Genomic DNA, 27,696 nt, shown 5'->3' with positions numbered 1-27,696 from the left:
CTGCTTGAATTCGTTCTAAGAAATGCACATAACTTCATAAGTACCAAACTTTCATCTGTGAATATTAAATATTAAATATATGGCAGTGCGTTGAAGTAGGCATCATGGCAGGATGTACAATCTCACCCCTGGCCTTTACTATGGCCATAGAGGTTCTCATGAGGGCCTCAAGATGGGTAGTGGGAGGGGAGCGAACTAAGAACGTGTGCTCTAAGGTAAGACTCCAGATGACTTTAAAGGATTCCAGAGACCAGACCATCAGCAATGCCATTCCACCCCTGTTAACTGGACGGAAATGGACATCATCTGATGCGGTGCAACAAGCTACGTCAGCTCTGAAACACAGGGACATAGTGGGGCACGTCCAGTTGGGAAGAGGAGGCCTCGGTCAAATAAGCCAACTTGGACTAAGGCCTCAACATCAGAGAGGAGGAAAATGGTGGTCGAGGAGGCACGTCATCAGGAGGAGGCGGAAAGAAGTGCAAAAGCTGTCTCTCTTGCCAAGCAGGGACAATGGTCGAGGTGGCAAGGCCTGGAGAGGAGAAAGCTTAGCTGGAGGGAGCTCTGGGAAATGGAGGCAAGTAACATCAGCTTCATCATCAGAGCCACGTATGATGTGCTCCCATCTCCAAAAAACCTCAACCAGTGGTATGGTGTGGACCCAACCTGTGCCCTCTGTCCAACTCACGCGACTCTTAAGCACATCTTGGTCGGTTGTAAAACCAGCCTCACACAAGGTCGTTATACCTGGAGACATAACCAGGTTCTTAAGAGTTTGGCAGAATCTATGAGAGCCAGCGGAACACCATCAACTCCTTGCCCCTGAGAGCAACCAATTGCGTAACGGTTCCCAACCTTCATCCGAGAGGGACAGAAAAAGTCCAATCATTCCCCTATTAAATCAAAAACTGGACAGCTTTCTATAGCTCGGGATTGGAAGATGCTGGTCGATGTAGGCAAGCAATTGATTTTTCTACCTGAGATTGCAGCTACTACACTTAGGCCAGATATGGTTCTTTTGTCCCCTTCATCGAAATCTGTTTATATCACTGAGCTTACAGTCCCATGGGAGAGCTCAACGAGTGAGGCATATGAACGCAAGAAGCTGTGCTACATAGAACTGGCAGCAGATGCTCAACAACAAGGATGGATAGCAAAAGTCTATCCGGTTGAAGTGGGATGCAGAGGTTTTGTGGCTTCATCTTCCATCAAACCGCTTGAAAGACCTTGGTATCCATGGACAGGCACTGCGACATACAATTAGATCGATCTCCGAAGCGGCCAAAAGAAGCAGCCAGTGGATATGGATTAAAAGAAAGGACCCTTGTTGGACTCAAAGAGTATCTATATGACCTAATAAATCACCTAACCCACTTGAGAATCCAGAGCACAATCATCCATGAGAAGCGCGAACAGGGTAAAAAGTCAGTTTGACTCAGAGAAGAGGACGTTTCCAGCCTTGAATAGTCCCATGGGTTGAGTAAACAACTAGGAAACTTTCATAATTGGGCATGGGACACAAGCTCATTGATCACCCTGTAGCTGGCCACCTTTGATGAGGGTGTCTAGTGTTGAAAGGCTGAAACACCACCTGATTTAAAGGTACACTACTGACGATGTGTCCCGAAATTTGCATCTTTCCTAATACTGAAGTATAGCTCCCACTCTCAACATCAAGGCAATCTCATGTGCATACCATCTATTGGCACAACGGACAGGTTACCATCTTGTCCTGTGTTTATGATATTGAATATATGAAATATTTTAACTATAGTGTTTTTCTTTCATTTTCCATGACTGAAGGCGTCAAATGTAACACATCAGTGAGGCAAAACTGACGGCTATTTACGAAAATGTGCTTTGATGCGCTTGTTTGATAACTTGTGGTTAAAGCGCCACTCAGCGGTCAAAAGCTGCAAATGCACTTTACAGACGCCATGTCAGCCGTACGTGTGGCAGTAGAACCAGCATTTTGGATGGCCACCTACTGTAGGTTGGCATGTGGTAGGGAAAAAAAGTTTACACACAATAGCCTAAGCCACGTTGAAACGCTCCTGTTATTTTTTTATTATTATTTTTTATATATTTATAGGCTACATTGTGAACATAACATTTCAAAAATAATGAATTATTTTGACATGGAGTGAAGGTGGAGCGGTGTTTCTGGTATCACTGAGCGCGGAGCTGATCGATTCTCTGAGTGCGGAGGAGAAGTTGTAGCTGCTCCGCTCTGCTCACAGACTCTGATGCCGAGTGAGAGATGTTTCACCCGATGAAATCAAGACGACCGCGGCAGCAAAGCAGAGCATATCCGCCAATAAAAGCCTGAAGCAGTGTTAGTCGTTGCTCTGATTGCCAAACTTTACTTTTGTAGGTCGCATGGCAGTAAATAATAAGATGGTATGACCATACAGTCAAAACAGATATTTAATAAAAACATTAAAAACAAGCAGGGCTATAACGTAACCCATTAAAAAACGCATGCCAGGTCTACACCGGACACGAGTGGAATGATTCGACAAAAGAAAATAGAGCCCAGTGATGTTGTCTACACTGGACACGATCCCCATCAGTGAACTGATGCCTTGTTCTATTTATGAAGAAAAACTGACACTGCGTTCAGATGATTTGACACTGTAGTGCAGGGGTCATCAACTATGATGGGTTCAACCAAGATGGCGGCGCGTCCACATGCAGCAGCTTCTCTCTGTCCCGACAAAACGGTGTTTTCGTGTTTCTTGTCTTGTGAGTCGCAGTGTTTTTGTACGTTGTCGTGGCGTCTACCTGTCTGTAAGCGCAAATACAGTTGCGAGTTTCTGCTTGATGTCGGCAGAACCGCATTTTTACAGTTAAACTCCGCGCACGTGGAACAGTTGCGGGATCTCGGTCTGCTACGGAGGCCTTCACCATCACCGACCCCCACTACTGCATCTCGCCCACAGCAGAGGCGCCACAAGCGGCGTGAGAGGAAGCAGAAGAGGGGTAAGCGCGGAGATATCCAGGCTAGGCTAACGGCTAACCGCTCGTTGGACAATAAACTGGACTACATTTGATTACTACGCTCAACTCAGAGGACTGTAAGTGACTGTTGTGTTTTTGTGTTCACGGAAACATGGCTCAGCAACAGCGTTCCAGACTGCCCTATTCAGCTCAAACAGCTGACGTGCTATCGAGCGGACAGAGCTCTCCTTTTTTTTTTCTCCCGCAGCGGCCGGCTTTGTGTTTAGATCAATGACGCGTGGTGCCGCGATACTGTTGTGATCTGCAAACACTGCTCACCCCTGGTGTAGTTTATGATTATTAAGTGCTGGCCGTTCTATCTGCCGAGGGAATATACTGCTATACTGCTCATTTCGGTGTACATTCCCCAACAGGAACGACGCACTAAATGAACTGTACCAGCACATCAGTGAGCAGCAGACAGCACACCCCGATGCTTTTCTCATCATAGCTGGGGATTTCAACCATGCTGACCTAAAGCGTGCGTTTCCAAAAATACACCAGCACATCAACTTTCCAACACGAGGTAATAACATTTTGGACTGGCTCTTCAGGCTGTTGTTTCCACATGTTTCAAAACTACCACCATCATTTCAGTTCCGAAGAAGCCATCTCCTTCCTGCTTCAATGACTACCGTCCTGTTGCACTTACCCCCATCCTCATGAAGTGCTTTGAACGGCTAGTCATGCACCACATCAAGTCTGCCCTCCCCCCCTCCCTGGACCCCTTCCAGTTTGCATATCGGTCAACCGATGATGCCATCGCCACTACCTTCCACTCAGCACTCACACATCTGGACAAAAAGGACTCATATGTCAAAATGCTGTTCATAGACTTCAGTTCAGCATTCAAGACAATCATCTCTCAACAGCTCATTTACAAACTGATTCAGCTGGGGCTCAACACTTCGCTGTGCAACTGGCTGTTGGACTTTCTGACTGGAAGACCTCAGGCATTACTGGTCGGCAGCAACACATCGGGCACCATCACACTGAACACTGGGCCCCCCAAGGATGTGTGCTTAGCCCCCTCCTCTTCACTCTGCTGACCCATGACTGCACACCATCATACAACTCCAACCTCTTTATTAAGTTTGCAGATGACACGACTGTGGTGGGTCTCATTAGCAACAAAGATGAGACAAACTACAGGAGCGAGGTGAGTGGCCTGGCCAGATGGTGCAGTGACAACAATCTCTCTCTGAACATGGAAAAGACAAAGGAGATTGTTGTAGTCTTCAGGAGAGCACAAACTCAGCACGTTCCTCTTACCATCAACGGTGTGACTGTGGAGAGAGTGAGTAGCACCAAGTTCCTGGGTGTGCACATCACAGAGGACCTCTCCTGGACTGAAAACACCGCAGCACAGGCCAAGAAATCACAACAGCGTCTCTTCTTTCTCCGCAAACTGATGAGAGCCAGAGCCTCAGCCCCCATCATGTACACCTTCTACAGAGGCACCATCGAGAGCATCCTGACGAGCTGCATCACTGTGTGGTATGGCGCCTGCAATGCGTCCTGCTGAAAGACTCTGCAACGCATAGTGAGAGCAGCTGAGAAGATAATTGGTGTCTCTCTCCCCTCCCTCCAGGACATTTATGGAACACGTCTCACCCGCAAAGCCCTCTGCATCACAGGTGATCCCACTCACCCATCACACAGCTTCTTCAGCCTGCTACCATCAGGGAGGAGACTGCAGAGTCTCCAGGCCAGGACCAGCAGACTGAAGGACAGCTTCATCCACCAGGCTGTCAGGAAGCTGAACTCACTCCCGAACTTGCCCCCCCTCCCCTCTTCTGCCCCAGGCACCACTGAACTATGAACCTTTTAAGGAGTGCATGATGGGTGTTCTGGAGGAACTTGCCACTGACAAATCTACGGACAGAATAATTGTGTCTGTTAAGCAGATACCTCTGTCTGCTAAAACTACTGTTCGTCGTGTCCATGTTTTGGCAGAGGATGTCCAGCGACTTGTAATTGATGAGATCAAAGAAGCCAGATACCTATCGCTGGCTATTGAGGAGTCCACCGGCAATATTGACATTTCCCAAATGTCCATTTTCGTCAGATATTTTAATGGCAAAAATTTAAAAGAGGAGCTGCTGGCCTTGATTCCACTGGAGGGCCTGACCACTGGCGCTATTATCTTTGGTAAGCTGGAGGAACTATTTCAAAAGCATGGACTGTCATTTGAAAAAGTCAACCTGGTTGTCACAGATAGTGCTCCTGCCATGATTGGCAGAAACGGGAGTAGTGAGCAGAATTAAGGCTGTCGCTCCCAGCATTAACGCACTTCACTGTCTCATTCACCAAAGCGTGCTGTGCGCAAAATTAAGTGGCGATCTTAAAGAGGTTATGGACAAAACAATGAAAATAATAAACTTCATCAGGGGGAATTCAAGCACACAGCACTGTTTATTCCGAAAATTTGTGCATGAATCTGAAGGCTCTTATGATGACCTCTTACTCCACAACGACGTGCGCTGGCTCAGTAAGGGCAAAGCACTGGAGCGTTTCGTTGAACTCCGGGATCAAGTTGTGGATTTTTTAATGCAAAGTCAATCAAAAGTGGCAGCTGACCACCTGCGCATCATTCAAGACACAGAATACATGTGCAACGTTGCATTTTTAACAGACATATTTTCTCATTTGAACGCACTAAATTTACAACTACAGGGGAAAGAAAAAACTGTGGTGAATATGGTGGAAAAACTTGATGCCTTTGGACACAAACTTGATCTTTTCCACGAAGATTTGTTGTCGGGGAGGCTGCTACACTTTATCACACTTAAGACAGTGGGTCACAGCAAGGTCACAGAGAACATGAAGACATTTATCACACAGCTGAGGGAAAATTTATCTGCCAGATTTGATGACTTTGCCATTTCCAGGGATGTCATTGGATTTGTGTGTGACCCGTTCACTATCAGCCCAGGTGGAGAATTCTCCGCTAATGTGAGGTGATGCCCCTGGATGAGGTGGCTATTCAAAGTGAACTGATTGACATCCAGGCCGCTGGTGACATGAAGGCAGCTCACCATGGTTCTGAAAGCTTGAGCGCCTTTTGGGTGGCTTGTCCCCAAGAGTATAAAACACTGAAGACATTGGCCATGTATGTGCTCACCATGTTCGGATCAACATACACCTGTGAAGCAGCGTTCACAAAAATGAACTCTATAAAAACGTATGAGAGGAACCGACTGTCAAACCAGTCTTTGGAGGACTGCTTGCGCATAAGCCTGAGAGCTGTCAAGCCGGATGTCAAAAAGATGGTGTTGGAGGGGAAATGTAACTTCTCCCATTAAGCAAACATAGGTATTTTAGTCTGAGATTTTCTCTGTTTTACTTTATTTGTGGGATCACAGGCTACTTTAATTGTATGTAAATAGTAACATTTCTAATAACTGAGGCCTGTCGCTTTTATTTGTCATTAGAACTATTGGCTGATGTGCAAGGCTTGCAATTACCATGTTCTTCTCTGTTATGTTGATGGTTGTTATTGAGACAATTGTGTGCAAATCCCAGGAAAGGAAAATTTTGACATTTGTGAAAAAATGAGCACATGAAACAAAATATGTTCAATGAGAGCAACGCGTTTATCGTCATTCTTGACTGAAGGCAGGCTATGGCACAAGCTACTTTCATAAGGCTTTTTTTTTTCGTTAGATTTAAAAATAAATAAATATGGAACGGACCCGAATATTCGAATATTCGTTTGGTGGGTTGGTATTCAATTTGAAAATTTGACATTCGAATATTCATTTTTTTGTTTTTGTTTTTTTGCACACCTGGGATCCCCCGCGAAACTGTTCTCATTCCCCCTTGAATAAGGCCAGTGACACACTGGCTGCGTGAGTGTCTCAGCTGTGTGGCGTGTCCGTTTTTATTTCGGCTCCCATATTTAACAGGTTGGAGTTTGCACACTGAAACACGCGTCTCAGGCGCGCTCGAGCCACGCGGAAAATGCGTGCATGCTAGAAATAGAACCGACGCGTGTTCCAGCAACGGGAGTGTTCTCTGGCTAGAGCGCAGAACAGTGGAGTTTGTATGGACCGAAGAGCATGCCTGAGCTTGTGTTTTGTTGCTTTGAAATTGTGGAAAATAGAATAATAGAAACAAAATGTATTAGCATTTTTACTCGTTATTATCAATCTAAATTAATCTTGTTTTTAATTTAACTTAATTTCATTTTGTCTTTATTTCGTTTTTTCTTCATTTAAATTTAGTTTTTCTTTATAGAGTGCAGGATCGTGACGTGAGCGGATCACAGTAACGCAAGGCATTGTGGGATTTTAGGACACGGAGGTTACGGGAGAAGCGTATTGGTATATTTTAGAAGTAGGCTAATTCAGTTTAGAAAAACGACAGAATGGTGAACGCATGTTGCATTGTAAACTGTCATAATCATTCTCACGATCGGCGTAGAAAACGTAAAACAAATGGAGTACGATTTTTCAGCTTTCCCGCTTGAAAAAAAAACAATGGAAATCATGTCGTAACACAACAACCGTAACATTAACTTCAATTACGTAAGAGTAACTAGATAACTTTGCAAAACTAAGTTAGCTGGCTGCATAGCTATAAAATTAAGCTATAAAGGAAGGAATCTCTATAACGTATGTAACTGTTACATTATGTATCTGTAACCGTTCATCCGATCAACTTTACACTTAAGTGTGGAGTTCTCTTACGAGAGCTCTCTCGTACTGCGTCTTAGCTAAGACGCTACGGGAAAAGTCTCTTTTCACGAAATACTGAAGCAAAAAATTATCCTTAATTTTGTATTTTTGTAAAGCGCATTTGCAGCAGTACACAGCCATAGGCGAGACGGCTCGTTCGCTCATTGGCTTGTTCTGCGGCAACTGCACAGCCTATCGAGCGCAGGCTGATGCAACATCAGACCAATAAGGGCGCTTCCCGCCCTTCTTGCCACTTCCCGCCGAAACGGGTGTGGCCCAACCTATAAAAGGAGCTCGAAAAGGCTGACTCACCTGATTTTTCATCTCTTCAGCAAAGCTCACGCATCGCTGGATCACGGAGGAAGCAAGCGCCGTCTGAGAAAGCATATCAGCAGGACGAGCCATTCTGAAGCTGCTGGCATCGCCGCCTTCCACTGCCGTTCCTGCTGCACTGTCCGGCGCCTATATCCTTTCAATTCTGTTATATCCAGCTGTTCTTTATGTGTGTGTGTGTTCGCCCTGCGACACACACTCGTAAAAGAGCTCGCGTCTTTTTTAAATGCCTTCCTGCGGCTCGTCAGAGCCCCACTCAGTGAGGGAGACCGGTACGTCATCTGTGTCTCCTGCCTGGGTGAAGATCATGCAGCGCTCGCGCTCGCTGACGGCGGATGCCCCCACTGCAAGCTTATGCCATGGTGACTCTGAGGACTCGCCTGGCCTTTTTCTCTGAGCCTGCAGTCTCCGCTGCGCTGAGGCGCCATAAAAGCATCGCTTCCAGCGGATTCCGGAACCGTCTTCAGCTCAATCGAGCTCGCCGGTTCGCCCTGCTTCACCGGCCCCCCCTGCATCGCTTCCCGGTGGGCAGCACCCGCTGTTTGCCGGCGCGTCGTCCGAGGAAATCGATCTCAGGGCCGCGTCGGGGGAAGAGGACAGGCGCTCTCTGCTAGCTTCGGGCAGTGAGGGCTGGGCGAGCTCCGAGGATCTCACGCCTTCTGCTCAGAAGCCCAGCAGACGAGCTGACATCGAGAAGGAGCCGGGGTGAATGCTCGCGTTGGCCGCGACGAGTCTCGGCCGCGAGTGGTCTGCACCAGCGCCCCCCCCCCCCTCTCGTTCCCGGCTGGATGGTATTTCCCTTTCGGATGAGCGTACTTCTCAAAGCCCGCCTCATTTCTTCCTGAGCTTCACGAAGAGGTGGCGAAGGCTTGGAACGCTCCATATTCAGCGCAAACTCGTTCGTCTGTCTCACTAGCATTCTCCACACTGATGATGCTAAAAACAGGAACTACCAGTCACTTCCGCCGGTGGAACAGGCGATAGCGACGCACCTTTTTCCGCCCTCTGCTGGACGGCGGCAAAAGCGGTGTTGCCATCTAAAGCCAGCTGTGTGACGCTGCGGCTGCACTACTCGTGATGGCTGCTTCATCGAAGCGCAGGTGTACGAGTTCCGCTGTGTCCGAGCTCTCACCCAAGCGCGCCGCTGTTTCAGTTCCAGGAATTGTGACTGTCTCAGCGTTTTCTGCAACGCGCAAGCCTGCACAGTTGCCCGCTTGCCTGCACACAAAAGCTGTTATCACAACAGCTTCAGCAACGCAGCTCGAGACCCCCGTTCTCGCTCTACCGGCCGTCGCCCCGCGCCGCGGGGACCGCAGCAGAGGATTACAGTGAGGCCGGGAGCCCCGAAGCCATCCTAGGAAAGCCATCTATGCATGCTGCATGACGCTGCGTCTGCACTACACATGATGGCTGCTTCTTCGAAGCGCCGGTGTACGAGTTCCGCTGTGGCCGGGCTCTCACCTAAGCGCGCCGCTGTTTCAGTTCCAGAGATTGTGACTGTTTCAGCATCTTTTGCAATGCGCAAGCCTGTATGATTGCCCGCTTGCCTGCACACAAAAACCATTATCACGGCTACCCAGATATTTCCCGAAAAAGGTGTAATTTCTGGTGTCCCGGCCACGGCCGATGGTGCTATAAATGTAGTGATGATACCCACTGCTCAGTGCCCACAATCACTATGTCACACGCGTCATGTGGTTTCTGTAAAAACGAAACCCGTGCATGTTCGTCCGGCCACGGTCGATGGTGCTATAAATGTAGTGATGATGCCCACTCCTCAGTGCCCATCTCCACATGTAAGCACAGCCCTGCACACAGGGCTCGCGCACATAAGATCGACAGAGATCGGTCAAGCGCGCCGCATAGTAAACGTGCCCACATACACTATGTCACATACGACGCGTGGCTTCTGTAGAAACAAGGCCCGTGCACGTACGCTCTGCACAGGCAGACAGCGAGTTGAAAGTGGTAAATGTGCTCATATGCAGCCCACAGTTACTCGCAGACATATCGAGTCCCACGGGACCTGCTCAGCCTTCCCCCAGTCGGTTAAGCGCCGGGACGGGGTCAAGGAGGAGCGATCTGCCCGCTGTTATCAGCGCGCTCCCCGCTTCAAATGCGCAGCACACCCGAGCGCCGCCGTTGCCCAGTCAACAGAGCGCGCTTCGCATCCAGCCCTTAGCCATTCATGCAGATGCATGGTCAGCGCTTACAGGGGTTTCGGATTGGGTGCTAGACATTATAAAGAGAGGCTACTCGCAACAGTTTTTTTCGACGCCCTCCGCGCTTTTCAGCGCGCGTCGAAACTATGGTCAAAACAGAAGTAGCACATACTTCGGGCCGAAATATCAAAACTGTTGAACAAAGGGGCTGTAGAGCCTGTGTCTCAAGCTCAAAGCGAGGGGGGGCTGTACAGCAGATACTTTCTGGTGCCCAAGAGAGACGGGGGTCTCAGGCCCATACTGGATCTAAGACAGCTGAACAAGGCATTGATGAAACACAGTTTCAAAATGCTTACGACCAGGAAACTCCTCGCGCAGATTCGCAGAGGGAACTGGTTCATGTCAATAGATCTGAGGGACGCGTATTTTCTAATACAGATAGCGTCGATATTTGAGATTCGCCTTCGAGGGCCAGGCATACCAGTTTACAGTCCTCCATGGCTCCTCGTACGTTTACGAGGTGCATGGATGCAGCGCTCGCTCCTCTCAGACTCAGAGGCATGCGAGTGCTGGAATATTTGGACGACTGGCTGGTTCTGGCCCGATCACGAGCGGAGCTCGTGGACCACAGGGCCGTTTTACTCGATCACCTCGAGAAGCTCGGCCTCAGTGTCAATTGGGCGAAGAGTTTGCTGAACCCCAGTCAGACGATTCTGTTTCTGGGTATAGTTCTGAACTCGTGTTCCATGACGGCGCGGATGTCACCACAGCAGGTGATGGGCATTCAGCGCGCAGCGAGTTCTTTCTGCTGCGGCACGACCGTGTCGCTCAAACACTGTCAGAAGATGCTGGGCCTCATGGCCTCAGCATCTCCGGCTCTGCAACTGGGCCTGCTCCGCATGCGCTCCCTGCAGTTCTGGCTGAAGACGCGGGTGCCGCGCAGAGCGTGGACGTCTGGCCAGCTGCATCTCAAGGTCAATCAGAGCTGTGTCACAGCTCTGGCACCTTGGACAGCGAACGGCCTGGGGACTTCCCTGAATGTGAAGATGGTGTCGACAGACGCCTCCACTTCGGGATGGGGAGCGCTGCTCGAGGGCAGACCGTCCTTTGGCCTATGGTCAGAACGGGAAAAGCTCCATCATATCAACTGTCTGGAAATGCTGGCAGTGGAGAACGTGCTGATTCGCTTTTGTCCCCAAATCAAGGATCACCACGTCTTAGTCCGTTCGGGCAACATGTCTGTGGTGTCCTACATAAATCGCCAGGGCGGTCTCGGGTCCTGAAACCTGTACAGGCTAGCGGAACGCCTCCTGGTTTGGGCTCAGTGCAACGTGCGTTCGCTGAGGGCAGTGCATGTGCCTGGGCTACAGAATCTGGGTCCAGACAGGCTGTCCAGAAGCAATGTTCCTAAGGGGCGAATGGTCTCTACAGGCCAGGGGCTCGATTTGGCACCCTCAACCGGAGTTGTGGTCCCTCCATGTGTGGGCGCTCAACGGTTACCCGCTGATCTCGCAGTGGGAGTGCTGAATACCATCACTCAGGCTAGAGCTCCGTCGACAGGACGTCTGTATGCCTCGAAGTGGTCGGTGTTCTCCAGCTGGTGCACAGCTCGAGGATATTCGCCCCTTAGTTGTGAGGTGACGGAGGTTCTCTCCTTCCTACAGGAGCTGTTGGATAAGGGCAGAGCCCCATCCACGCTCAAAGTTTATGTGGCGGCCATCGCAGCGTTTTCTGAAACAGCGCTCGGTCAGTCAATAGGAAGGAATGATTTGGTCATCCGGTTCCTCAGAGGAGCTAGGAGGCTGAATCCTCCCAGACCTCCGTCAGTCCCTATGTGGGACCTCGCATTTGACCACATTGGTCAGGCTTTGCCGCGGCTGTGTGATGTCATATTGCCGCATCTACGGATGCTGCTAGTTATGGGACGGAGGGCTTTCCCCCTTTTCTGTCCTGGACTTTCTGTGAGTCCCTCAGGTGACTGTGCACTGTAAATCCTGGGCGTTGCTTCAGGTTTATTGGTGTGTGATCCCTGCGCGCACGGCGTTTTGCATTGGGTTCCCGTAGCGTCTTAGCTAAGACGCAGTACGAGAGAGCTCTCGTAAGAGAACGCACTCGGTTACTAAACGTAACCTCGGTTCTCTCTAGAAGAGCGAACGAGTACTGCGTTCTCTGCCGTGCGCAGGATTCACTCTGGTTCGCTTCGGCGATGAAATAAATCAGGTGAGTCAGCCTTTTCGAGCTCCTTTTATAGGTTGGGCCACACCCGTTTCGGCGGGAAGTGGCAAGAAGGGCGCGAAGCGCCCTTATTGGTCTGATGTTGCATCAGCCTGCGCTTGATAGGCTGTGCAGTTGCCGCAGAACAAGCCAATGAGCGAACGAGTCGTCTCATCTATGGCTGTGTACTGCTGCAAATGCGCTTTACAAAAATACAAAATTAAGGATAATTTTTTGCTTCAGTATTTTGTGAAAAGAGACTTTTCCCATAGCGTCTTAGCTAAGACGCAGTACTCGTTCCCTCTTCTAGAGAGAACCGAGGTTACATTTAGTAACCGAGTACGTTATTTGGATGAGCAGGGATTCAGACAACTGCAAGCACATACTAAGAAATTCTGTTTAGTTTTTTCAGGAAAACCAGTCTATGAAATACTGGAGTGTCATCCTGACTGGGTACCATCATTACACCTTGGCCACACAGAAGTCAAAACAACACACACACACAGTGTTTTAACCGGAGGACGAAGAGACAGCAGGCTGCACAGGGGTCACAGGTGGATGATGCTGCACCTCCAGATGAAGCTGCACAGAGGTCACAGGTGGATGATGCTGCACCTCCAGATGAAGATGCACAGAGGTCACGGGAGGATGAAGCTGCACCTCCAGATTAAGCTGCACAGAGGTCACAGGAGGATACCAACAGAGAACAGCAGGAATGCAGTTTTTGTAGCCACAGGCGTGCTGAAATTAACCGCTTGCTGAAGGAGAACAGGATACTGAAGAAAGAGCTCTCCCAAAAGAAGATGGATGAGCATTTCTTTAAAGAGGATGATGTGAAGGTAAAGTACTACACTGGGCTTCCATGTTTTGCTGTTTTGATGGGCGTGCTGCAGCAGCCCAGCAAACATTGGTCCGACGGCGACGTCGTGTGCCCAGCCAAAAATAGTCGCGGTAGGATGGCATAAATCAGTAGAAATATGTAACACAGAACATTTCCTAAAAATGCATTCAGATATGTTTGTACATGTCTATAGTTCTATGGGGTTGCATGTAAAATTGTTTCTTTGACTTTTAGCTACTTGTAGTTCAATATTTACCTGTGTTGTGAATCATTTGTGAACGGACGTCACTATTTGACATCTTTTACACGTGCATTACACGTCCATCGTGACCCTCTATGAAATCCTTGGGGAATATGCAAAAGCTGTGCTTACACCTTGATTAATACTGCAATAATTAAGTTAAGTGCACCAAGTAGTTTTTAAGAGGTTTTAAAGAGGTTGTAAATAGACGTCCACTGACGTCTTTTACACGTCTTGTCACGGTTGTGAAAAGACTCCAAACAAGACTAGCAGGAACAAAATTTTTTTTAATACAAAGTAAATATATTTACTTTATCTTGTTTAAATAAATTATAATGACAAACTGCCCAGTGTGGTTAAGTGATTGCCATGCTACAATTTTGTCATTATTTCAACCATTATGTATTTGTTATTATTTTTATGGAATCTATGCATATACATGTAAAACAGATATATATCCGGTCACCATTTCTGTCTGAGTTGTATGTAATTGCGAAAACGGTGCTGCCAAGATGTAGACACGAAACAGTAATATATTTCGTGATATTACAAAATCCTGTGATATGATAGATTATCTCGCGAGATCTCGCTTTTTTCCGGAAGTTCCGGAGCAGGCAAACACGAGGAGAGGACTCGAAGAGGACTCGAGGAGGGAGATGTATCGATATATATTATATAAAATCTACTGTTGGGTAAGTACATTTTGTATTATTTGATTAACGTGCTTGAGTTTTACTCATTTGACATGAAGGAACCGAGAGAAATGATGCCCACGTTGTCAACTGAAATTCACTGAGTATGGCTAAAATTCGCTAACGTTAGTAGGCTAAAAGTTACTTATATTGATGAAATTTTTATTGGTACGCTTTAATTAATTATTCAGGGGACATCACAGCCCTCCTGTCTTATCAGAAATGTCCTGTTCACTTTCTCAAAGTTACACATCCAGTTAAGGGTGTTTCTCAACGGCAACACATTAAAACACAACATCTTTTATTCAATAAAAATAGAATCTAATGCATGTTGATTACCTTTTTCTAATGTTTCATTCATGATTCATTCATTTTGTTCCAAGGTTTTTTATTTATTTATTTTTTTAGCTGTAGACCATAAAGATATTTTGAAAATAAGTGCATGTCATTTATCTCAAATTTTTTATTTTATTTATTTTAAAAATAAATATATTCTCTTTCCTCAGATGCTGTGAAGAGTTAGAGTCTCTGAGACTGATGCAGCGATGGCAGAACACCTGAAGCTCGATCCAGGAAGAGATGAGGGTGGAGGTTGCAATTTTCTCACCCTCTGTGTGCTGTGCCTTGACCAATATGTGCCCTAGTGTTGTCATGAAACCATAAAACATGCCATAAACCTTATGAACTGCATATGTTGCATACCATGTGTTAAAGTTAACCATGTGTTATTAAAGTTAATAGAGTTATTTAGCCTACCCCACATAACTTCACCTTTAAACAGCTTCATGTTTAACTGCTTCTTTTTTCTCTATTCAATTTTATCTTATTCTTCACATTGTCTTGTTTTTTTATTGTATTGCCTCCTTGAAATGTATTCTAACTGTCTTAATCTGTAAGGTGTCCTTGAGTGCTATGAAAGGCACCCACAAATAAAATGTATTATTACTATTATTATTATAAATGATGGAATAAATGATGGAAAACTATGTCAATTCTAAATCTTTTTATTTGTGTCACATAACATGAACTTAGTGCAATGCTGAAGTAAATATGGTAAGTAAATAAGTAATTTACATTTACATTTACATTTATTCATTTAGCAGACGCTTTTATCCAAAGCGACTTACAATTGCTATACATGTCAGAGGTTGCACGCCTCTGGAGCAACTAGGGGTTAAGTGTCTTGCTCAGGGACACATTGGTGTCTCACAGTGGATTCAAACCCGGGTCTCTCACGCCAAAGACGTGTGTCTTATCCACTGCGCCAACACCACCCCAAAAGGGTTCATACTTTTCATCAAAGGGAAGCAGCTGTTTCTGCTCGGTTATGAACCGAGGACCTTTCGCGTGTTAGGCGAACGTGATGACCACTACACTACAGAAACTCCCCACAGGAGTTATAACAGGACTTGCACAGTAACAATATAGTGCAAATATAACAGGTAAAATAAATAACAGGCACTTATAACAGGACCTGCACAGTAACAATGTAGTGCAAATATAACAGGTAAAATAAATAACAACTTGAACTTAGTGCAATGTTGAAGTAAATATGGTAAGTAAAAAAGTAATTATAACAGGACCTGCACAGTAACAATGTAGTGCAAATATAACAGTATATAACAAATATAATTTCAAGAAATGACAACATGTCAAAAAAAAAGGCACTATGTACGAACTATTCACTATACCACAGCCGTGTCCTAAAAGATGGCCGCCGCTACTGCGCGATGACGTAGTTGCCCATTCTCTATTTAAATCTACCCTTACTGTGCCAATTTGTTAGTCAGAAAAATATTAGACTACCTTAAAAGTATTGCTTAATTTAACAGACATGTGTGTGTGTGCATTTTATATCACTAGTGCAGTGTCCGTTCTTGGAGCATAAGCCCTGCCCGCGTGAGGTGCGCCGCTTCCCGCTCGCGCTGTTCTGACTGTAGTTTACTAAAAGTTTATTCATTCTGAATGTGTCGCGTCTCGCGTGTCCATCTATATTGCACCAAATGCGACACTGCACTCCCTTGTGAAGTCGATTGGATGAACGGTTCTCGAAATAATAAAAATGCAAACGGACATACAGACACATTCCTGCCTTTATTAGAGATAAACATATGTTCAGCCCCTCCTTTCGAAGCTTAGAATCGTCGATATTCATTACTACCGAAGCTTCGAAGCTCAAAAAATAGTATTCGGACCAGCCCTAAACTTTTTCCTCTTACAAGGCTATTCCTGAATTCAGTATTATAAGTTATATATAAAAAAAAAACTAAAAACAAACAACTAAAAACTAAAAAAAAAAAAAAAACTAAACCAGCAGCATACCGAGATGGAAATATAGAGTAGAATGGATGGTTAGATGCATGATGGGATAGTATTAACAAAAAATAATAATAAAATAATAATATAAAGGTCTTTCCAGCATTAAGGTAATAACATTACTGTTTTCTTATCCCTTCAAAATCACTTAAGTTGTCAATTAATGAAGCTATTTTTTACATCATGTGCATTTTGTTGATAATGAGAGAACTTGAGTTTAATCGTGAGGACGTTTTATTAATCCATACATTCTTTAGAGTTTCAAATATTTAGCATATATATATATATATATAGAAAATATACACTCACTGGCCATTTTGTTAGGTACACCTTGCTAATACCAGGTTGGAGTCCCTTTTGGCTTCAGAACTGCCTTAAAGGTGCCATAGAATGCAAGAATCACTTTTATGAGGTGTTTGACAGAGTGTCCCCTGTCATCCAGCGCAGCTGCCCCCTCAAGCATCAGGTCGCGGAGCAACATCAAAAAGAACAGCGGAGACCGGCCGAGAGTTAGGAGTAGCTGAAATCAGCCTTTGCGAAATCTGTAAAATACAACGAGAAGTGCATCGACTCCAAACGCGAATCCACTGTCCTGGTGGGCCAGTGGTGACGCGATAATCAGTCTAGATTTCCGCTGCTGTCCAAAGTCGCACACAAATACGTGTAATACATGTTAGAACTCTTTGATTTCTTAAAAAAAAAAAAAAAAAACACAAATGATAAACAAAATGTTTTAAAACGTGTCTCACTTGTCAGTTAAAAAAGCAACAATATATGCTACATAACTCAACGATAGAGCTTTGTATGCAGCAAAATCAGGATAAATTAGGTATGTAAAAAAAAAAAAACGGCGGTAATACCGCATATCACGCTATTGAGCCACCCATAATAACCGCAGGGGAAATTTCTTAACCGCGACAGCCCTACGCCCATTTATGACACTATTAGCATATAAAAAAAGACCTGAGTGAGAAGCTGCGGTTCGCCATTACGGTTCTCTTGCTGTAACTGCTGGAGATACAATGTCAGCACCAAAGAGCCATTAAAAGTGTTCTGTGTTTGGATGCACCAACAAACATAGGAGTCTCTATTCTAAAAAAAGGAAAGTCCTATACTTTGTTCTAGGGCTGTGCATGCGCTTTTCATCAGTAAAGGCGCTCCTGTAATTAGTAGTTTATCTCTAGCACGTGCGTTCAGATCAGGGTTGCCAGGTTTCACAACAAATCCTGCCCAGTTGCTTTCTAAAAACTAGTACAAAGCTAGACCAATCGCGTTTCCTGGAGGTTCCCCGATAAAAATTGCATCCCGGGGTTAAAATATACGTGTTTTGGCAGGATTGCCTTGGTAAAATTTGCATTTTAGGGATTAAATATCACGTTATTGGGGGGGTCGCTTCAACCCTCAGACAGACAAATGCCAACCATTGTTGCCAAGTCTGCGGTTTATTTTCATGTCCACGGGTCGAAGCGACCCCAATCCCAACAACGTGATATTTAGCCCCTAAAATCTGCATTTTACCAAGGAAACCCGGCCAAAAACTTGTATTTTTATCACCCGGAATAAAACGCGATTGGACTAGTTTTGAGAAGCAATTGGGCAGGTTTTGTTATGAAAACTTGCCAACCCAGATCTGAACGCACATGCTGGAGATATACTACTAATTACAGGAGCGCCTTTATTGAGGAGATGCGCATGAAAATCGAATTAGATTTTTTTGCACAGCCCTACTTTGTGCTAACCTATTACACCGAATTGCCTCGCAAACGAGGGTCAGTTCAGTGCTGGAGTATATATATATATATATATATATATATATATATATATATATATATATATATATATATATATATATATATATATATAATAAAACGGTGCAGAATATAAACAATTTCACTTTCTGCCTAAATGTTTTTGATCCAACTGTAGAGAGCTGGTAGATTTGTAGTAGGCTAATAAATGGAAAAACTGATTTCCCAAAATATTTTCCTCATAAACTTGCTTGACAGTGCATCTGTAATTTTTTAAATCACAAAATTAATCAGTGTGAAACACAAACCTCAGTATGTTGAGTTGACAGTTCGGACTCTTCAGTCCAGCAGCAAGCAGCTTCACTCCTGAATCCTGCAGATGATTGTTACTCAGGTCCAGCTCTCTCAGGTGTGAAAGGTTTGAACTCAGAGCTGACGTCAGAGCAGCACAACCTTCCTCTTTCACCAAACAGTCAGATAATCTACAACAACAATAATAATGTTACTGTGCTTAATTTTAGAGATGCTTTAGTTCTTATTTCTGCCATTTTTTAACAGCAGTAGGAATGTGTGTGTTTGTACCTACTTAACCTTATTTTGGGGACAAATGTGTACCAAGTGAGTTAAAATTTAAATAAAAGCAAGATATATATATATATATATATATATATATATATATATATATATATATGTATACGTGTAATTAGGACGTGGTGCCAATGATAATCAGGGAGGAGGCAGCTGACTCATCACAATACATATGTTTTGGTTGGATGCTGAGGTCTATGTTATGTTATGAAGGAATTTAATCGGGAAATGCTCTGAACTATTCACTGTATTATGTTTACTTCAATGAATATGTGAATAAATTAATTGGCTTGAGATTTTTGTTAACAAGGTAATTTTCTAATCTACAACATGAAAAACTTTGCATTTGGAAATTGGGGAAAAACTGCTTGAATTCCTGGGAACCTTGTGTCACTATTTTGTAACCCAACAAAATCTAATTAGCATATTTTTGGAATATTTCAGTATGCATTTAAAACTATCCAAGGATGAGTAGGATAAATAAAATGAAACTAAATGAGTACATTTTGATGAGAAACTTTACAGTGACAAGGCATTGTTTGAAAGTTTTAAAGGGGTTCAACATTTTTACATAAAATACCATAATAATTTGGAAGTAACTATTTTCTGTCCTGTTTTTGACCCCCCTCATCAGAACGCTCTGTTTGAATAGGTGTGGAGGATTGTAGACTCATTGTAGATTGTAGAAGTAAATGCCCACTACTATGATTTGCTAATAGTTGTGCATGTTTGACAGTCTGCGTCCTTCACAGATACACTTCAATAGGGTGTCTTTAATTATTAAAAATCACACAATTAATCAGTGTGAAACAAAAACCTGAGTATGCCGAGTTGACAGTTTGGACTCTTCAGTCCAGCAGCGAGCAGTTTTCCTCCTGGATCCTGCAGATGATTGTTACTCAGGTCCAGCTCTCTCAGGGGGGAGTTTGATGATTGTAGAGCTGAAGCCACAATTTCACAGTGCTGATCAGTGAGATTACACCCTGCCAAACTGAAAACAGCAAGGACTCTGTTTAAAAGGCATGCTGATGTCCCCACCAGACTGAAATATTTTAAAGACTTGCTTAGTTCAATGCTTTAAAACCTGTCCTGGGGACCACCGTCATTTCACATTTTGGATGCCTCCTCATCAGTCACACCACAATTCAATTCAGGTCTTGGAGTCTCTACTAATGAGCTGATGAGTTAAATCAGATGTGCTGGATGAGGGAGACATCCAGAATGTGCATTGCTGGGGTACACAGGGCAAGTTTGCGAAACACTGTCATAGTTAACAAACTTTACCATATAAGATCATGTTAGTTCACTCACTATAAGATATATAAGATCATTCACTCTCTGATATAAGATCATTCACTCTCTGATCTGTTCCAAAAAAAAAAAAAAAAGTCCAAAAATTAAAACAAGTTCATGAAATAATTAAAATTACATTATGTATATCATAGCTGTATATTTGTAAATATAAACATTGGGATTATTTGAGAGTTTTTGGTCAGGTTTAGAGCTAAACTCAGCAGGACACTGGCCCTCCAGGACTGGAGTTGATAATGATGAGTTACTTTATTACATAAACCAACTATATTGACTTAAATCACCTAAACAACTGCCACAGATTTGGACTACATTTACTGATTAAGTTGAAAAAGAATGAAGCATATTTTTTTTTTACATTCTACAAAAAAAAAAAAAAAACAATAGCATTGATTGCTTGAGAATGAAAACATCACTCAGTGTTGTGATAAACATTTATGCTTGTGAGAAAAAAGTAAAATAACAATAAATAAAATAATTAAACACATCAAAGTTCCATCACAACTTATGTTGAATCTTATATTAAATATAATTATGTTCATTTTTTCACACTTACAGAGCTTTTCTGCAGTTCCTCACAGCAGGTAACAGTCTCCATCGACCCTCTCTAGCGTTGATATTGTACTGTTTAATATCAAACTCATCCAGCACCTCCTCTGACATCAGGATCATGTTTGCCAAAGTTGAGCATTGTGCAAGAGAGAGCTTTTTTCTTTTTGTTTTAGAGTTTAAAAATGCCTGCATTTCTTTAATAACAGAGTTATCCTTCATCTCAATCAAGCAGTGTGTCAGATTCATCCATCGTTCAGGACTGACGTTGTTTTTCTGACCTCGTTTGAGGTTTTGGGTTATTTTCTTGATGTTTTCTGGGTTGTTCTCAGTGTGTATCAGTACTTCCTGTAAGAGTCTCTGATTGGACTCCAGTGAGACGCCATGAAGAAACCGAAGGAAAAGATCCAGGTGTCCATTTTTACTCTTCAAGGCTTTATTCACTGCTTCCTTCAGAAACACGTCCAGAGGAATATTCTCACACTGAGTTCTGTTCTTTCCTGTCAGGAACATTTTCAGAACCTCACTGTTCTTGTGTAAATAGCAGAAAAACACATACAGTGCTGCAAAAAACTCCTGAAAGCTCAGATGTACAAAGCTGTAAACCTTCCTCTGATAAATCACAGATTCCTCTCTAAAGATCTCAGTGCAGATCCCAGAATACACTGAGGCGTCAGTGACGTCTATACCGCTCTCTCTCAGGTCCTCCTCATAAAACATCACATTGCCCTTCATCAGCTGATTGAAAGCCAGTTCAGCAAGTTTCACAATCACTTCTCTGTTGGACTGCAGGAGTTTCTCTGGATCTCTCTCTTCATACTTCTGGTTCCTCATCTTTGTTTGAATGAGCAGGAAGTAGATGTACATTTCAGTCAGAGTTTGAGGGATTTCTGCACTGAGATCTTGTTTCAGGATGTTTTGAAGCACAGTGGATGAGATCCAGCAGAAGACGGGTATGTGACACATGATGTGGAGGCTTCTTGCTGTTCTGATGTGTGAGATGATTCTGCTGGCTTGATGCTCGTCACTGATTCTCTTCCTGAAATATTCCTCCTTCTGAGGGTCATTGAATCCCTGAATCTCTGTCACACGGTTGATGTAGTTAGAGGGGATCTGATTGGCTGCTGCTGGTCTGGTGGTGATCCAGATGAGAGCAGAGGGAAGCAGATCTCCTCTCAGGAGGTTTGACATCAACAGACCCACTGATGAAATCTCAGTCACATCAGAAACTTTCTGACCGTCTGAAAACATCAGTGTAATTCTGCTTTCATCCAGACCATCAAAGATGAACACAACTTTACATTCATCATAAATCTTTGAGTCCAGATCCTGAAGTTCAGGATGAAAGTCTAGCAGAAGTCTGTGAAGACTGTACTGGTGATCTTTAATCAAGTTCAGCTCTCTAAATGTAAGCACAAACATGAAATCTACATCCTGATTGGCTTTTCCCTCGGCCCAGTCCAGAATGAACTTCTGCACAGAGACGGTTTTTCCAATTCCAGCGATGCCTTTAGTAAGAACAGTCTTTATTGTGTCTTTCTTCTCTCTTCTCTTCTCCTCATATCCTGGTTCAGGTAAAGGATTAAAGATGTCGTTGCAGTTGATTGGAGTGTCTTGGAGTGTCCTGTAACTTTTCTCCATCTGTAGCACTTCATGTTCTTCATTCACTCCTTCACTCTCTCCCTCTATGATGTACAGCTGTGTGTAAATCCTGTTCAGGAGGGTTTGATTCTCTTGTAGTTTGACTCCCTCAAATAAGCTCTCATACTTGTTCTTCATGCTGGTTTTGTGCTGGTCTTTGACTCTCTGTAGATCATCATGCTCTGGTTGATGAGAATCGAGCTGCAGATCTGTTTCTGTGTCATGATGACTGATGTGGTTCTGACTGTAGGAGGATGTGAAGGTCTGACAGGACACACGTCTGATCTGGTCAGCTCTCCCAGCACTGAAAAAAAAAAATTTAGAAGAACAGAGACACTCAAAAACAAACAGAAAATACTTTTATCAAAATGGATAAAATATTTAAATGCATCCAAAATTAAATGAACTTATTTCAAACCACATATCATAAGTGTTCATTTAATAGACACCTTGTAATTGTAACACAATTTCTGTCTATTGCGGCCAGTTTATTTTCCTGACATCACAAGAGAGAGTTGGGAGACGAGCGGTGAGTAAGTGGGTTAATTACAAATGATGAACACCTGTCTCTCGTTCCAGTGATTGGCATGGAGAGACCAGATAAAAAGGCCGGGAATGAGCTGGAGAGGAGAGAGAGACTGACTACTGTCTGTTGTGAATTGTTCTATACAAAGTGTGCCATTTTGAGCGCTGGTAGTGCAATGTTTTGTTTGTTTATTTTTGTTAAATAAAAGTCACCAGCAGCAGTCTATCCGACTCTGCCCTCTTCCTTCCTTCCGATCATTGACTTAACTACACTGTCTATTGCAGCCAGTTTATTTTCCTGACATTACAAATAGAGTTTCATATGTTCATATATAGATTACGAATGCCCAGCAATAATTTGAAGGCAAATAATGATTTGCATTGTATTTAAATTATTACTGAACAGTTGAATACCGTACACATGGTAAAACAATATGTTTTCAATGGTAAAGAGAACAAGGCTCCTCATCTACATTGCATGCCATCAACGAACCTTTTGCTACGTACACTGAAGACCGACAGAACCACTTATTTGAAATTTAATGTCCTGCTATTAAGACACGGTCTTTGATGAATATCAATACCTTGCTCCGTGTATAAAATGCAAAACTTGTAGGTGATGTTTGTAACTTTTTTTTTCTGGATTATGGTAATTTAATTGTTCTTTTTTGTCTTGCTTAAATAGTTATCTTCTGCTTGGTAAAACAGAGGTTCCGCTTATTATTTATACACATTAATGTTATCTGAGCGCTCAGGTTAAATCCTGATAGAGAAAATCGGTAACACTTTATTTTAAGGTGTCCTTGTTACCCGTTACATGTACTTACTCCCATAATAACAATAAAGTATTTCATTTTTACATGCAACCCTAAGCCAAACCCTCATCCTAACCCCCCTATCCATATAGTACATGCAGTTAATTAACATTACTCAGTATTTTAATGTAATACAGTAATTACACTGAAACAAGGACAAAATAAAGTGTAACCAGAAAAGTAAATAAAGCACAAAAAGATAGCACAATTCTTTTTTTAAGTCTATTTATATTATTTATATTTATTCTGATGCACTTTTTGTTAAAAATTAGTTTATGAATATTTATGAAAATAAATATTTTTTCATTTTATTTTTTTGCACACTCAGCTCTTTTGTTGCACACTCTTGGTGTTAAATGTCCTACCTTACATGATTATACTCAGACAAACTCAAATGGCACATTGTCATTACTAAATTCAGGGGACTAAAACATGTTACACATGATACTCACACAGGGTCAGAGGTCACAGCAGGTTCATCACTGAGATCAGGAGACTGACCAATGGATTTGTTTCTCTTCATAGACACAGAGCTGGATACTGGAGATGTGTCTCTCTTTCTATTCCTGTTGATGATACTGAGAAAATACAGACATATTTCAGATTACTTCTCTGTAGTTTATCTGTCTTCTCAAATTAAATTAACATTTGTCAAAACTAGAATATGCATAACATATAGTTATAAAGACAAAACAAATGTCATAGACATATTTATTTAATAAAATACACACTTCAACCCTTATAAACCTGTTAAATTAATGAACCAGATATTAAGATTATTGTCATTCTTTATCTGTTTCTTAACCATCTTTTTCTTTACTGTAGTACACTTTGAAAGTGTGTAGTCCTAGAGTAAATTTACAGCACACGTAAGGGTTTGATCAATATAAAATCATATGTGAGAAGATAATTGTGTTGTTTGTGTAAAGTTGGACAACGAGCATTCAAAAACTGAAGGGATCCACAAAAAAGGCTAGATATTGTTCTGTTTGACCTTAAAGTTGGTGAGCTATATTTCCAGTAGACAAGAGCGGTTTGTTATGAGTGTCTAAAAGATAATGACAGCTGCTCAGACTTCTAGACAGATGAAGGTTTACAATAATGTACATTATCAAGTGTCAGTCTGAGTGCAGAACTTCTAAATGTTACTGGTGTGTGTGTGAGTTTTTAGATGCTGTTCTCATCAGGTTCATCTAAAGATCTTCATGATATGTGTATTATGTGAATGCTGCTCACAAATCATTAAAGGACAGTTCACCTCCATTAAAAGTCCTTTGACCTTTTTAGATATGTAAAGTCTTGTTTGAGTGGACTTTCAATGGAGGGACAGAAAACTTTCAGTTTCTTTAAAAATATCTTCATACTGTAAGTGTTTTGAAGATCAGGTCTTGGGTTTGGAACAGCATGAGGGTGAGTAAATTATGACAAATTTATTTGTTGAGTGAACAGCTGGAGTTCAAAGATAATTATATTTGTTCAATGGTAAAAAAAAAAATCTTGTGGATGTTTTAAGTTTGCTCAAAGAAAGAAAGGTAGGTTTTTAAGATTCTTAAAACTCAGTGATAAGATAGTTGAGGAACTAGATGATACTCACCCAGGGTCAGAGGTCACAGCAGGTCCATCACTGAGATCAGGGGGCAGATACATGGAGTTGTTACTCTTCATAGACACACAGCTGAATCCTGAAGCTGCTCTCTGAGCGTCAACATCTCTAAGTTCAGGGGGCAGATTCATGGAGTTGTTACTCTTCATAGACACACAGCTGAATCCTGAAGCTGCTCTCTGAGCGTCAACATCTCTAAGTTCAGGGGGCAGATTCATGGAGTTGTTACTCTTCATAGACACACAGCTGAATCCTGAAGCTGCTCTCTGAGCGTCAACATCTCTAAGTTCAGGGGGCAGATACATGGAGTTGTTACTCTTCATAGACACACAGCTGAATCCTGAAGCTGCTCTCTGAGCGTCAACATCTCTAAGTTCAGGGGGCAGATTCATGGAGTTGTTACTCTTCATAGACACACAGCTGAATCCTGAAGCTGCTCTCTGAGCGTCAACATCTCTAAGTTCAGGGGGCAGATTCATGGAGTTGTTACTCTTCATAGACACACAGCTGAATCCTGGAGACCCTGCTCTCTGAGCGTCAACATCACTGAGAAGAGGGGGCAGATACATGGAGTTGTTACTCTTCATAGACACACAGCTGAATCCTGGAGACCCTGCTCTCTGAGCATCAACATCTCTAAGTTCAGGGGGCAGAATCATGGAGTTGTTACTCTTCATAGACACACAGCTGAATCCTGGAGACCCTGCTCTCTGAGCGTCAATAGAAGACTCCTGCTCTTTCTCCTCATAGACACTCATTTCACAGACAGGTTTCTCCTCCTTTATCTCTTCATACACACAAATTTTGCAGGCTTTTCAGCTTCTTTTCTTGCTAGATGAGACTTGATTTCAGGCCTGTATGTGGAGTCAGAGAACATACAATGAATTTGGATCCACTAAAATAAAAAAACATTTTTCAGGATTACAGGATTTTTTTTTCTCTAGCTAACATGTAACTCTGCAGTTTCTTCGTAATAAATAAATACAAATTTAAAAATTATACATAACATATGTCAGTTATAATGTGACATCATGATATACCTATACTTAAATCATTATATACTTATATATATATATATATATATATATATGTATATATATATATAATATATACTTAAAACTTAATCCACGCATTTGTACAGTAAGTAGCTGAACTCAAACTGTATGTTGTTACAGAAAACTCGTTTTCCGGTTTCTTTCACACAACAGAGCGTCGCAGAAAATGTTGCGAGTCCTGAAAATTTACGACTGTGTGTTTGTAGAATATTGCTTTCACTGATGCGCTCTTCCATATATACAAATAATTATTCGAAAAATATAATATAATTTATAATTAAAATTACAATTTACATAAAATGTATGTAAAATATAATTTACGTAGGTCTTCAGTGTAACGTTAGGCCCGTGGGCTTCAGGCCGTTGAATCCTGTGTGTTAATGCACCTCCGCATGTAGGCCTACCTTATGTGACATATTTGTTTAGGCGCAAATTATATTGATATTGCAGTTATGAAACGTTATAAAACTTACCGTAACGTGTGAAGGTATTTTCTGGTTTTGAATCCTACGAGATGGCGTCTGGTCATCCGATGTGAAATATTTTACTTTCACTTTGACCTTCTTCTTCTGGTGCTGTTTACAAACCAACTGATTTATTGCTGCCACCGACTGGACTGGAGTGTGAAACAACAACAGAATAGAAGGAGAACGCATTCAGAGAGAGAGAGAGAGAGAGAGAGAGAGAGAGAGAGAGAGAGAGAGAGAGAGAGAGAGAGAGAGAGAGAGAGAGAGAGAGAGAGAGATGTCCAGAGGAAAAAAAAAATAATGGCAAAGTTCAACACTCCTTAAAACTGAGATGAAAATAATTAAAATGAAGTGAAACACATTTAACGGTATTAATATATCAATTTGAGGCTTTACCACTGGGGTCACTCAGCTCAGTAAAAAATCTGCATTCATTTTGTTCGCAGTAATGCTGAGGATTTATCTGTTTGGCATATGGTTGTTATTTGTTTTGTGTTTGCTGACAAAAGGGTTATTTCTTATGTATCATTCTCCAGTGAAATTGAAGTTGAAGATCCTCATTGTGAAACCAAAAATTACAGTATTGAACATTTCTGAATTATAGTTTGGACAGTCATTTTTGTACCATGTACTGCTGGTGCTAAATGAATAAACTTATACATGCATAAATGTAGACACTGTACTCAGAAAAAATGCACTATTGCCATGGCCTTTATGATCTCTTTCCATCTCTAAATGATTTCATTGTCTTATGAGAAGAGCACAGAAGATTTCACGTCAGATTCTTCACAATTTCTTGTTTTGTGTTCCACTACAAAGGTAAAAAAAATAAAAATAAAAATAACAGCACGATGGTGTAAATAATGGCAGAATGGTCAGTTTTGTGTGAAGTAGTCCTTCAGTTGCTGAAATGCTC

At 42.8% G+C, this 27,696-nt stretch overlaps 2 protein-coding genes and 1 non-coding gene across 6 annotated transcripts in view; all 3 read right to left on the bottom strand.

Moving 5' to 3' along the window:
* The window catches only part of LOC132141086 (NACHT, LRR and PYD domains-containing protein 3-like), a 174,726-nt gene extending 147,873 nt beyond the window's left edge, over positions 1-26,853 (bottom strand). For both annotated transcript variants that reach the window (XM_059550301.1, XM_059550318.1), the window contains exon 1: positions 26,787-26,853. The gene's annotated coding sequence lies outside the window, so the exon portion shown is untranslated. The remainder of the gene's footprint in view (positions 1-26,786) is intronic.
* LOC132141049 (NACHT, LRR and PYD domains-containing protein 12-like) overlaps positions 1-26,917 on the bottom strand; it is a 59,704-nt gene extending 32,787 nt beyond the window's left edge. For 2 of the 3 annotated variants that reach the window (XM_059550209.1, XM_059550218.1), the window contains exons 1-6: positions 26,787-26,917; positions 25,250-26,112; positions 24,108-24,233; positions 20,682-22,619; positions 19,632-19,805; positions 18,535-18,708 (exon numbers count right to left, since the gene is read on the bottom strand). In XM_059550209.1, the coding sequence (XP_059406192.1) occupies positions 18,535-18,708; positions 19,632-19,805; positions 20,682-22,619; positions 24,108-24,233; positions 25,250-26,016 (3,179 nt within the window). In that variant the 5' untranslated portion in view covers positions 26,017-26,112; positions 26,787-26,917. The remainder of the gene's footprint in view (positions 1-18,534; positions 18,709-19,631; positions 19,806-20,681; positions 22,620-24,107; positions 24,234-25,249; positions 26,113-26,786) is intronic. The other variant, XM_059550227.1, reaches the window with a different exon arrangement.
* On the bottom strand, positions 15,475-15,547 carry trnav-aac (transfer RNA valine (anticodon AAC)). The gene has a single exon. It is a non-coding gene; the product is annotated as a tRNA-Val (tRNA).
* Positions 26,918-27,696: the final 779 nt, after the last annotated feature.

The sequence above is a fragment of the Carassius carassius genome, chromosome 1, assembly GCF_963082965.1.
Source record: "Carassius carassius chromosome 1, fCarCar2.1, whole genome shotgun sequence".
Classification (NCBI taxonomy): domain Eukaryota; kingdom Metazoa; phylum Chordata; class Actinopteri; order Cypriniformes; family Cyprinidae; genus Carassius; species Carassius carassius.
Note: the sequence above shows the minus strand (reverse complement) of the source record. Positions and strands in the feature narration are given on the sequence as shown.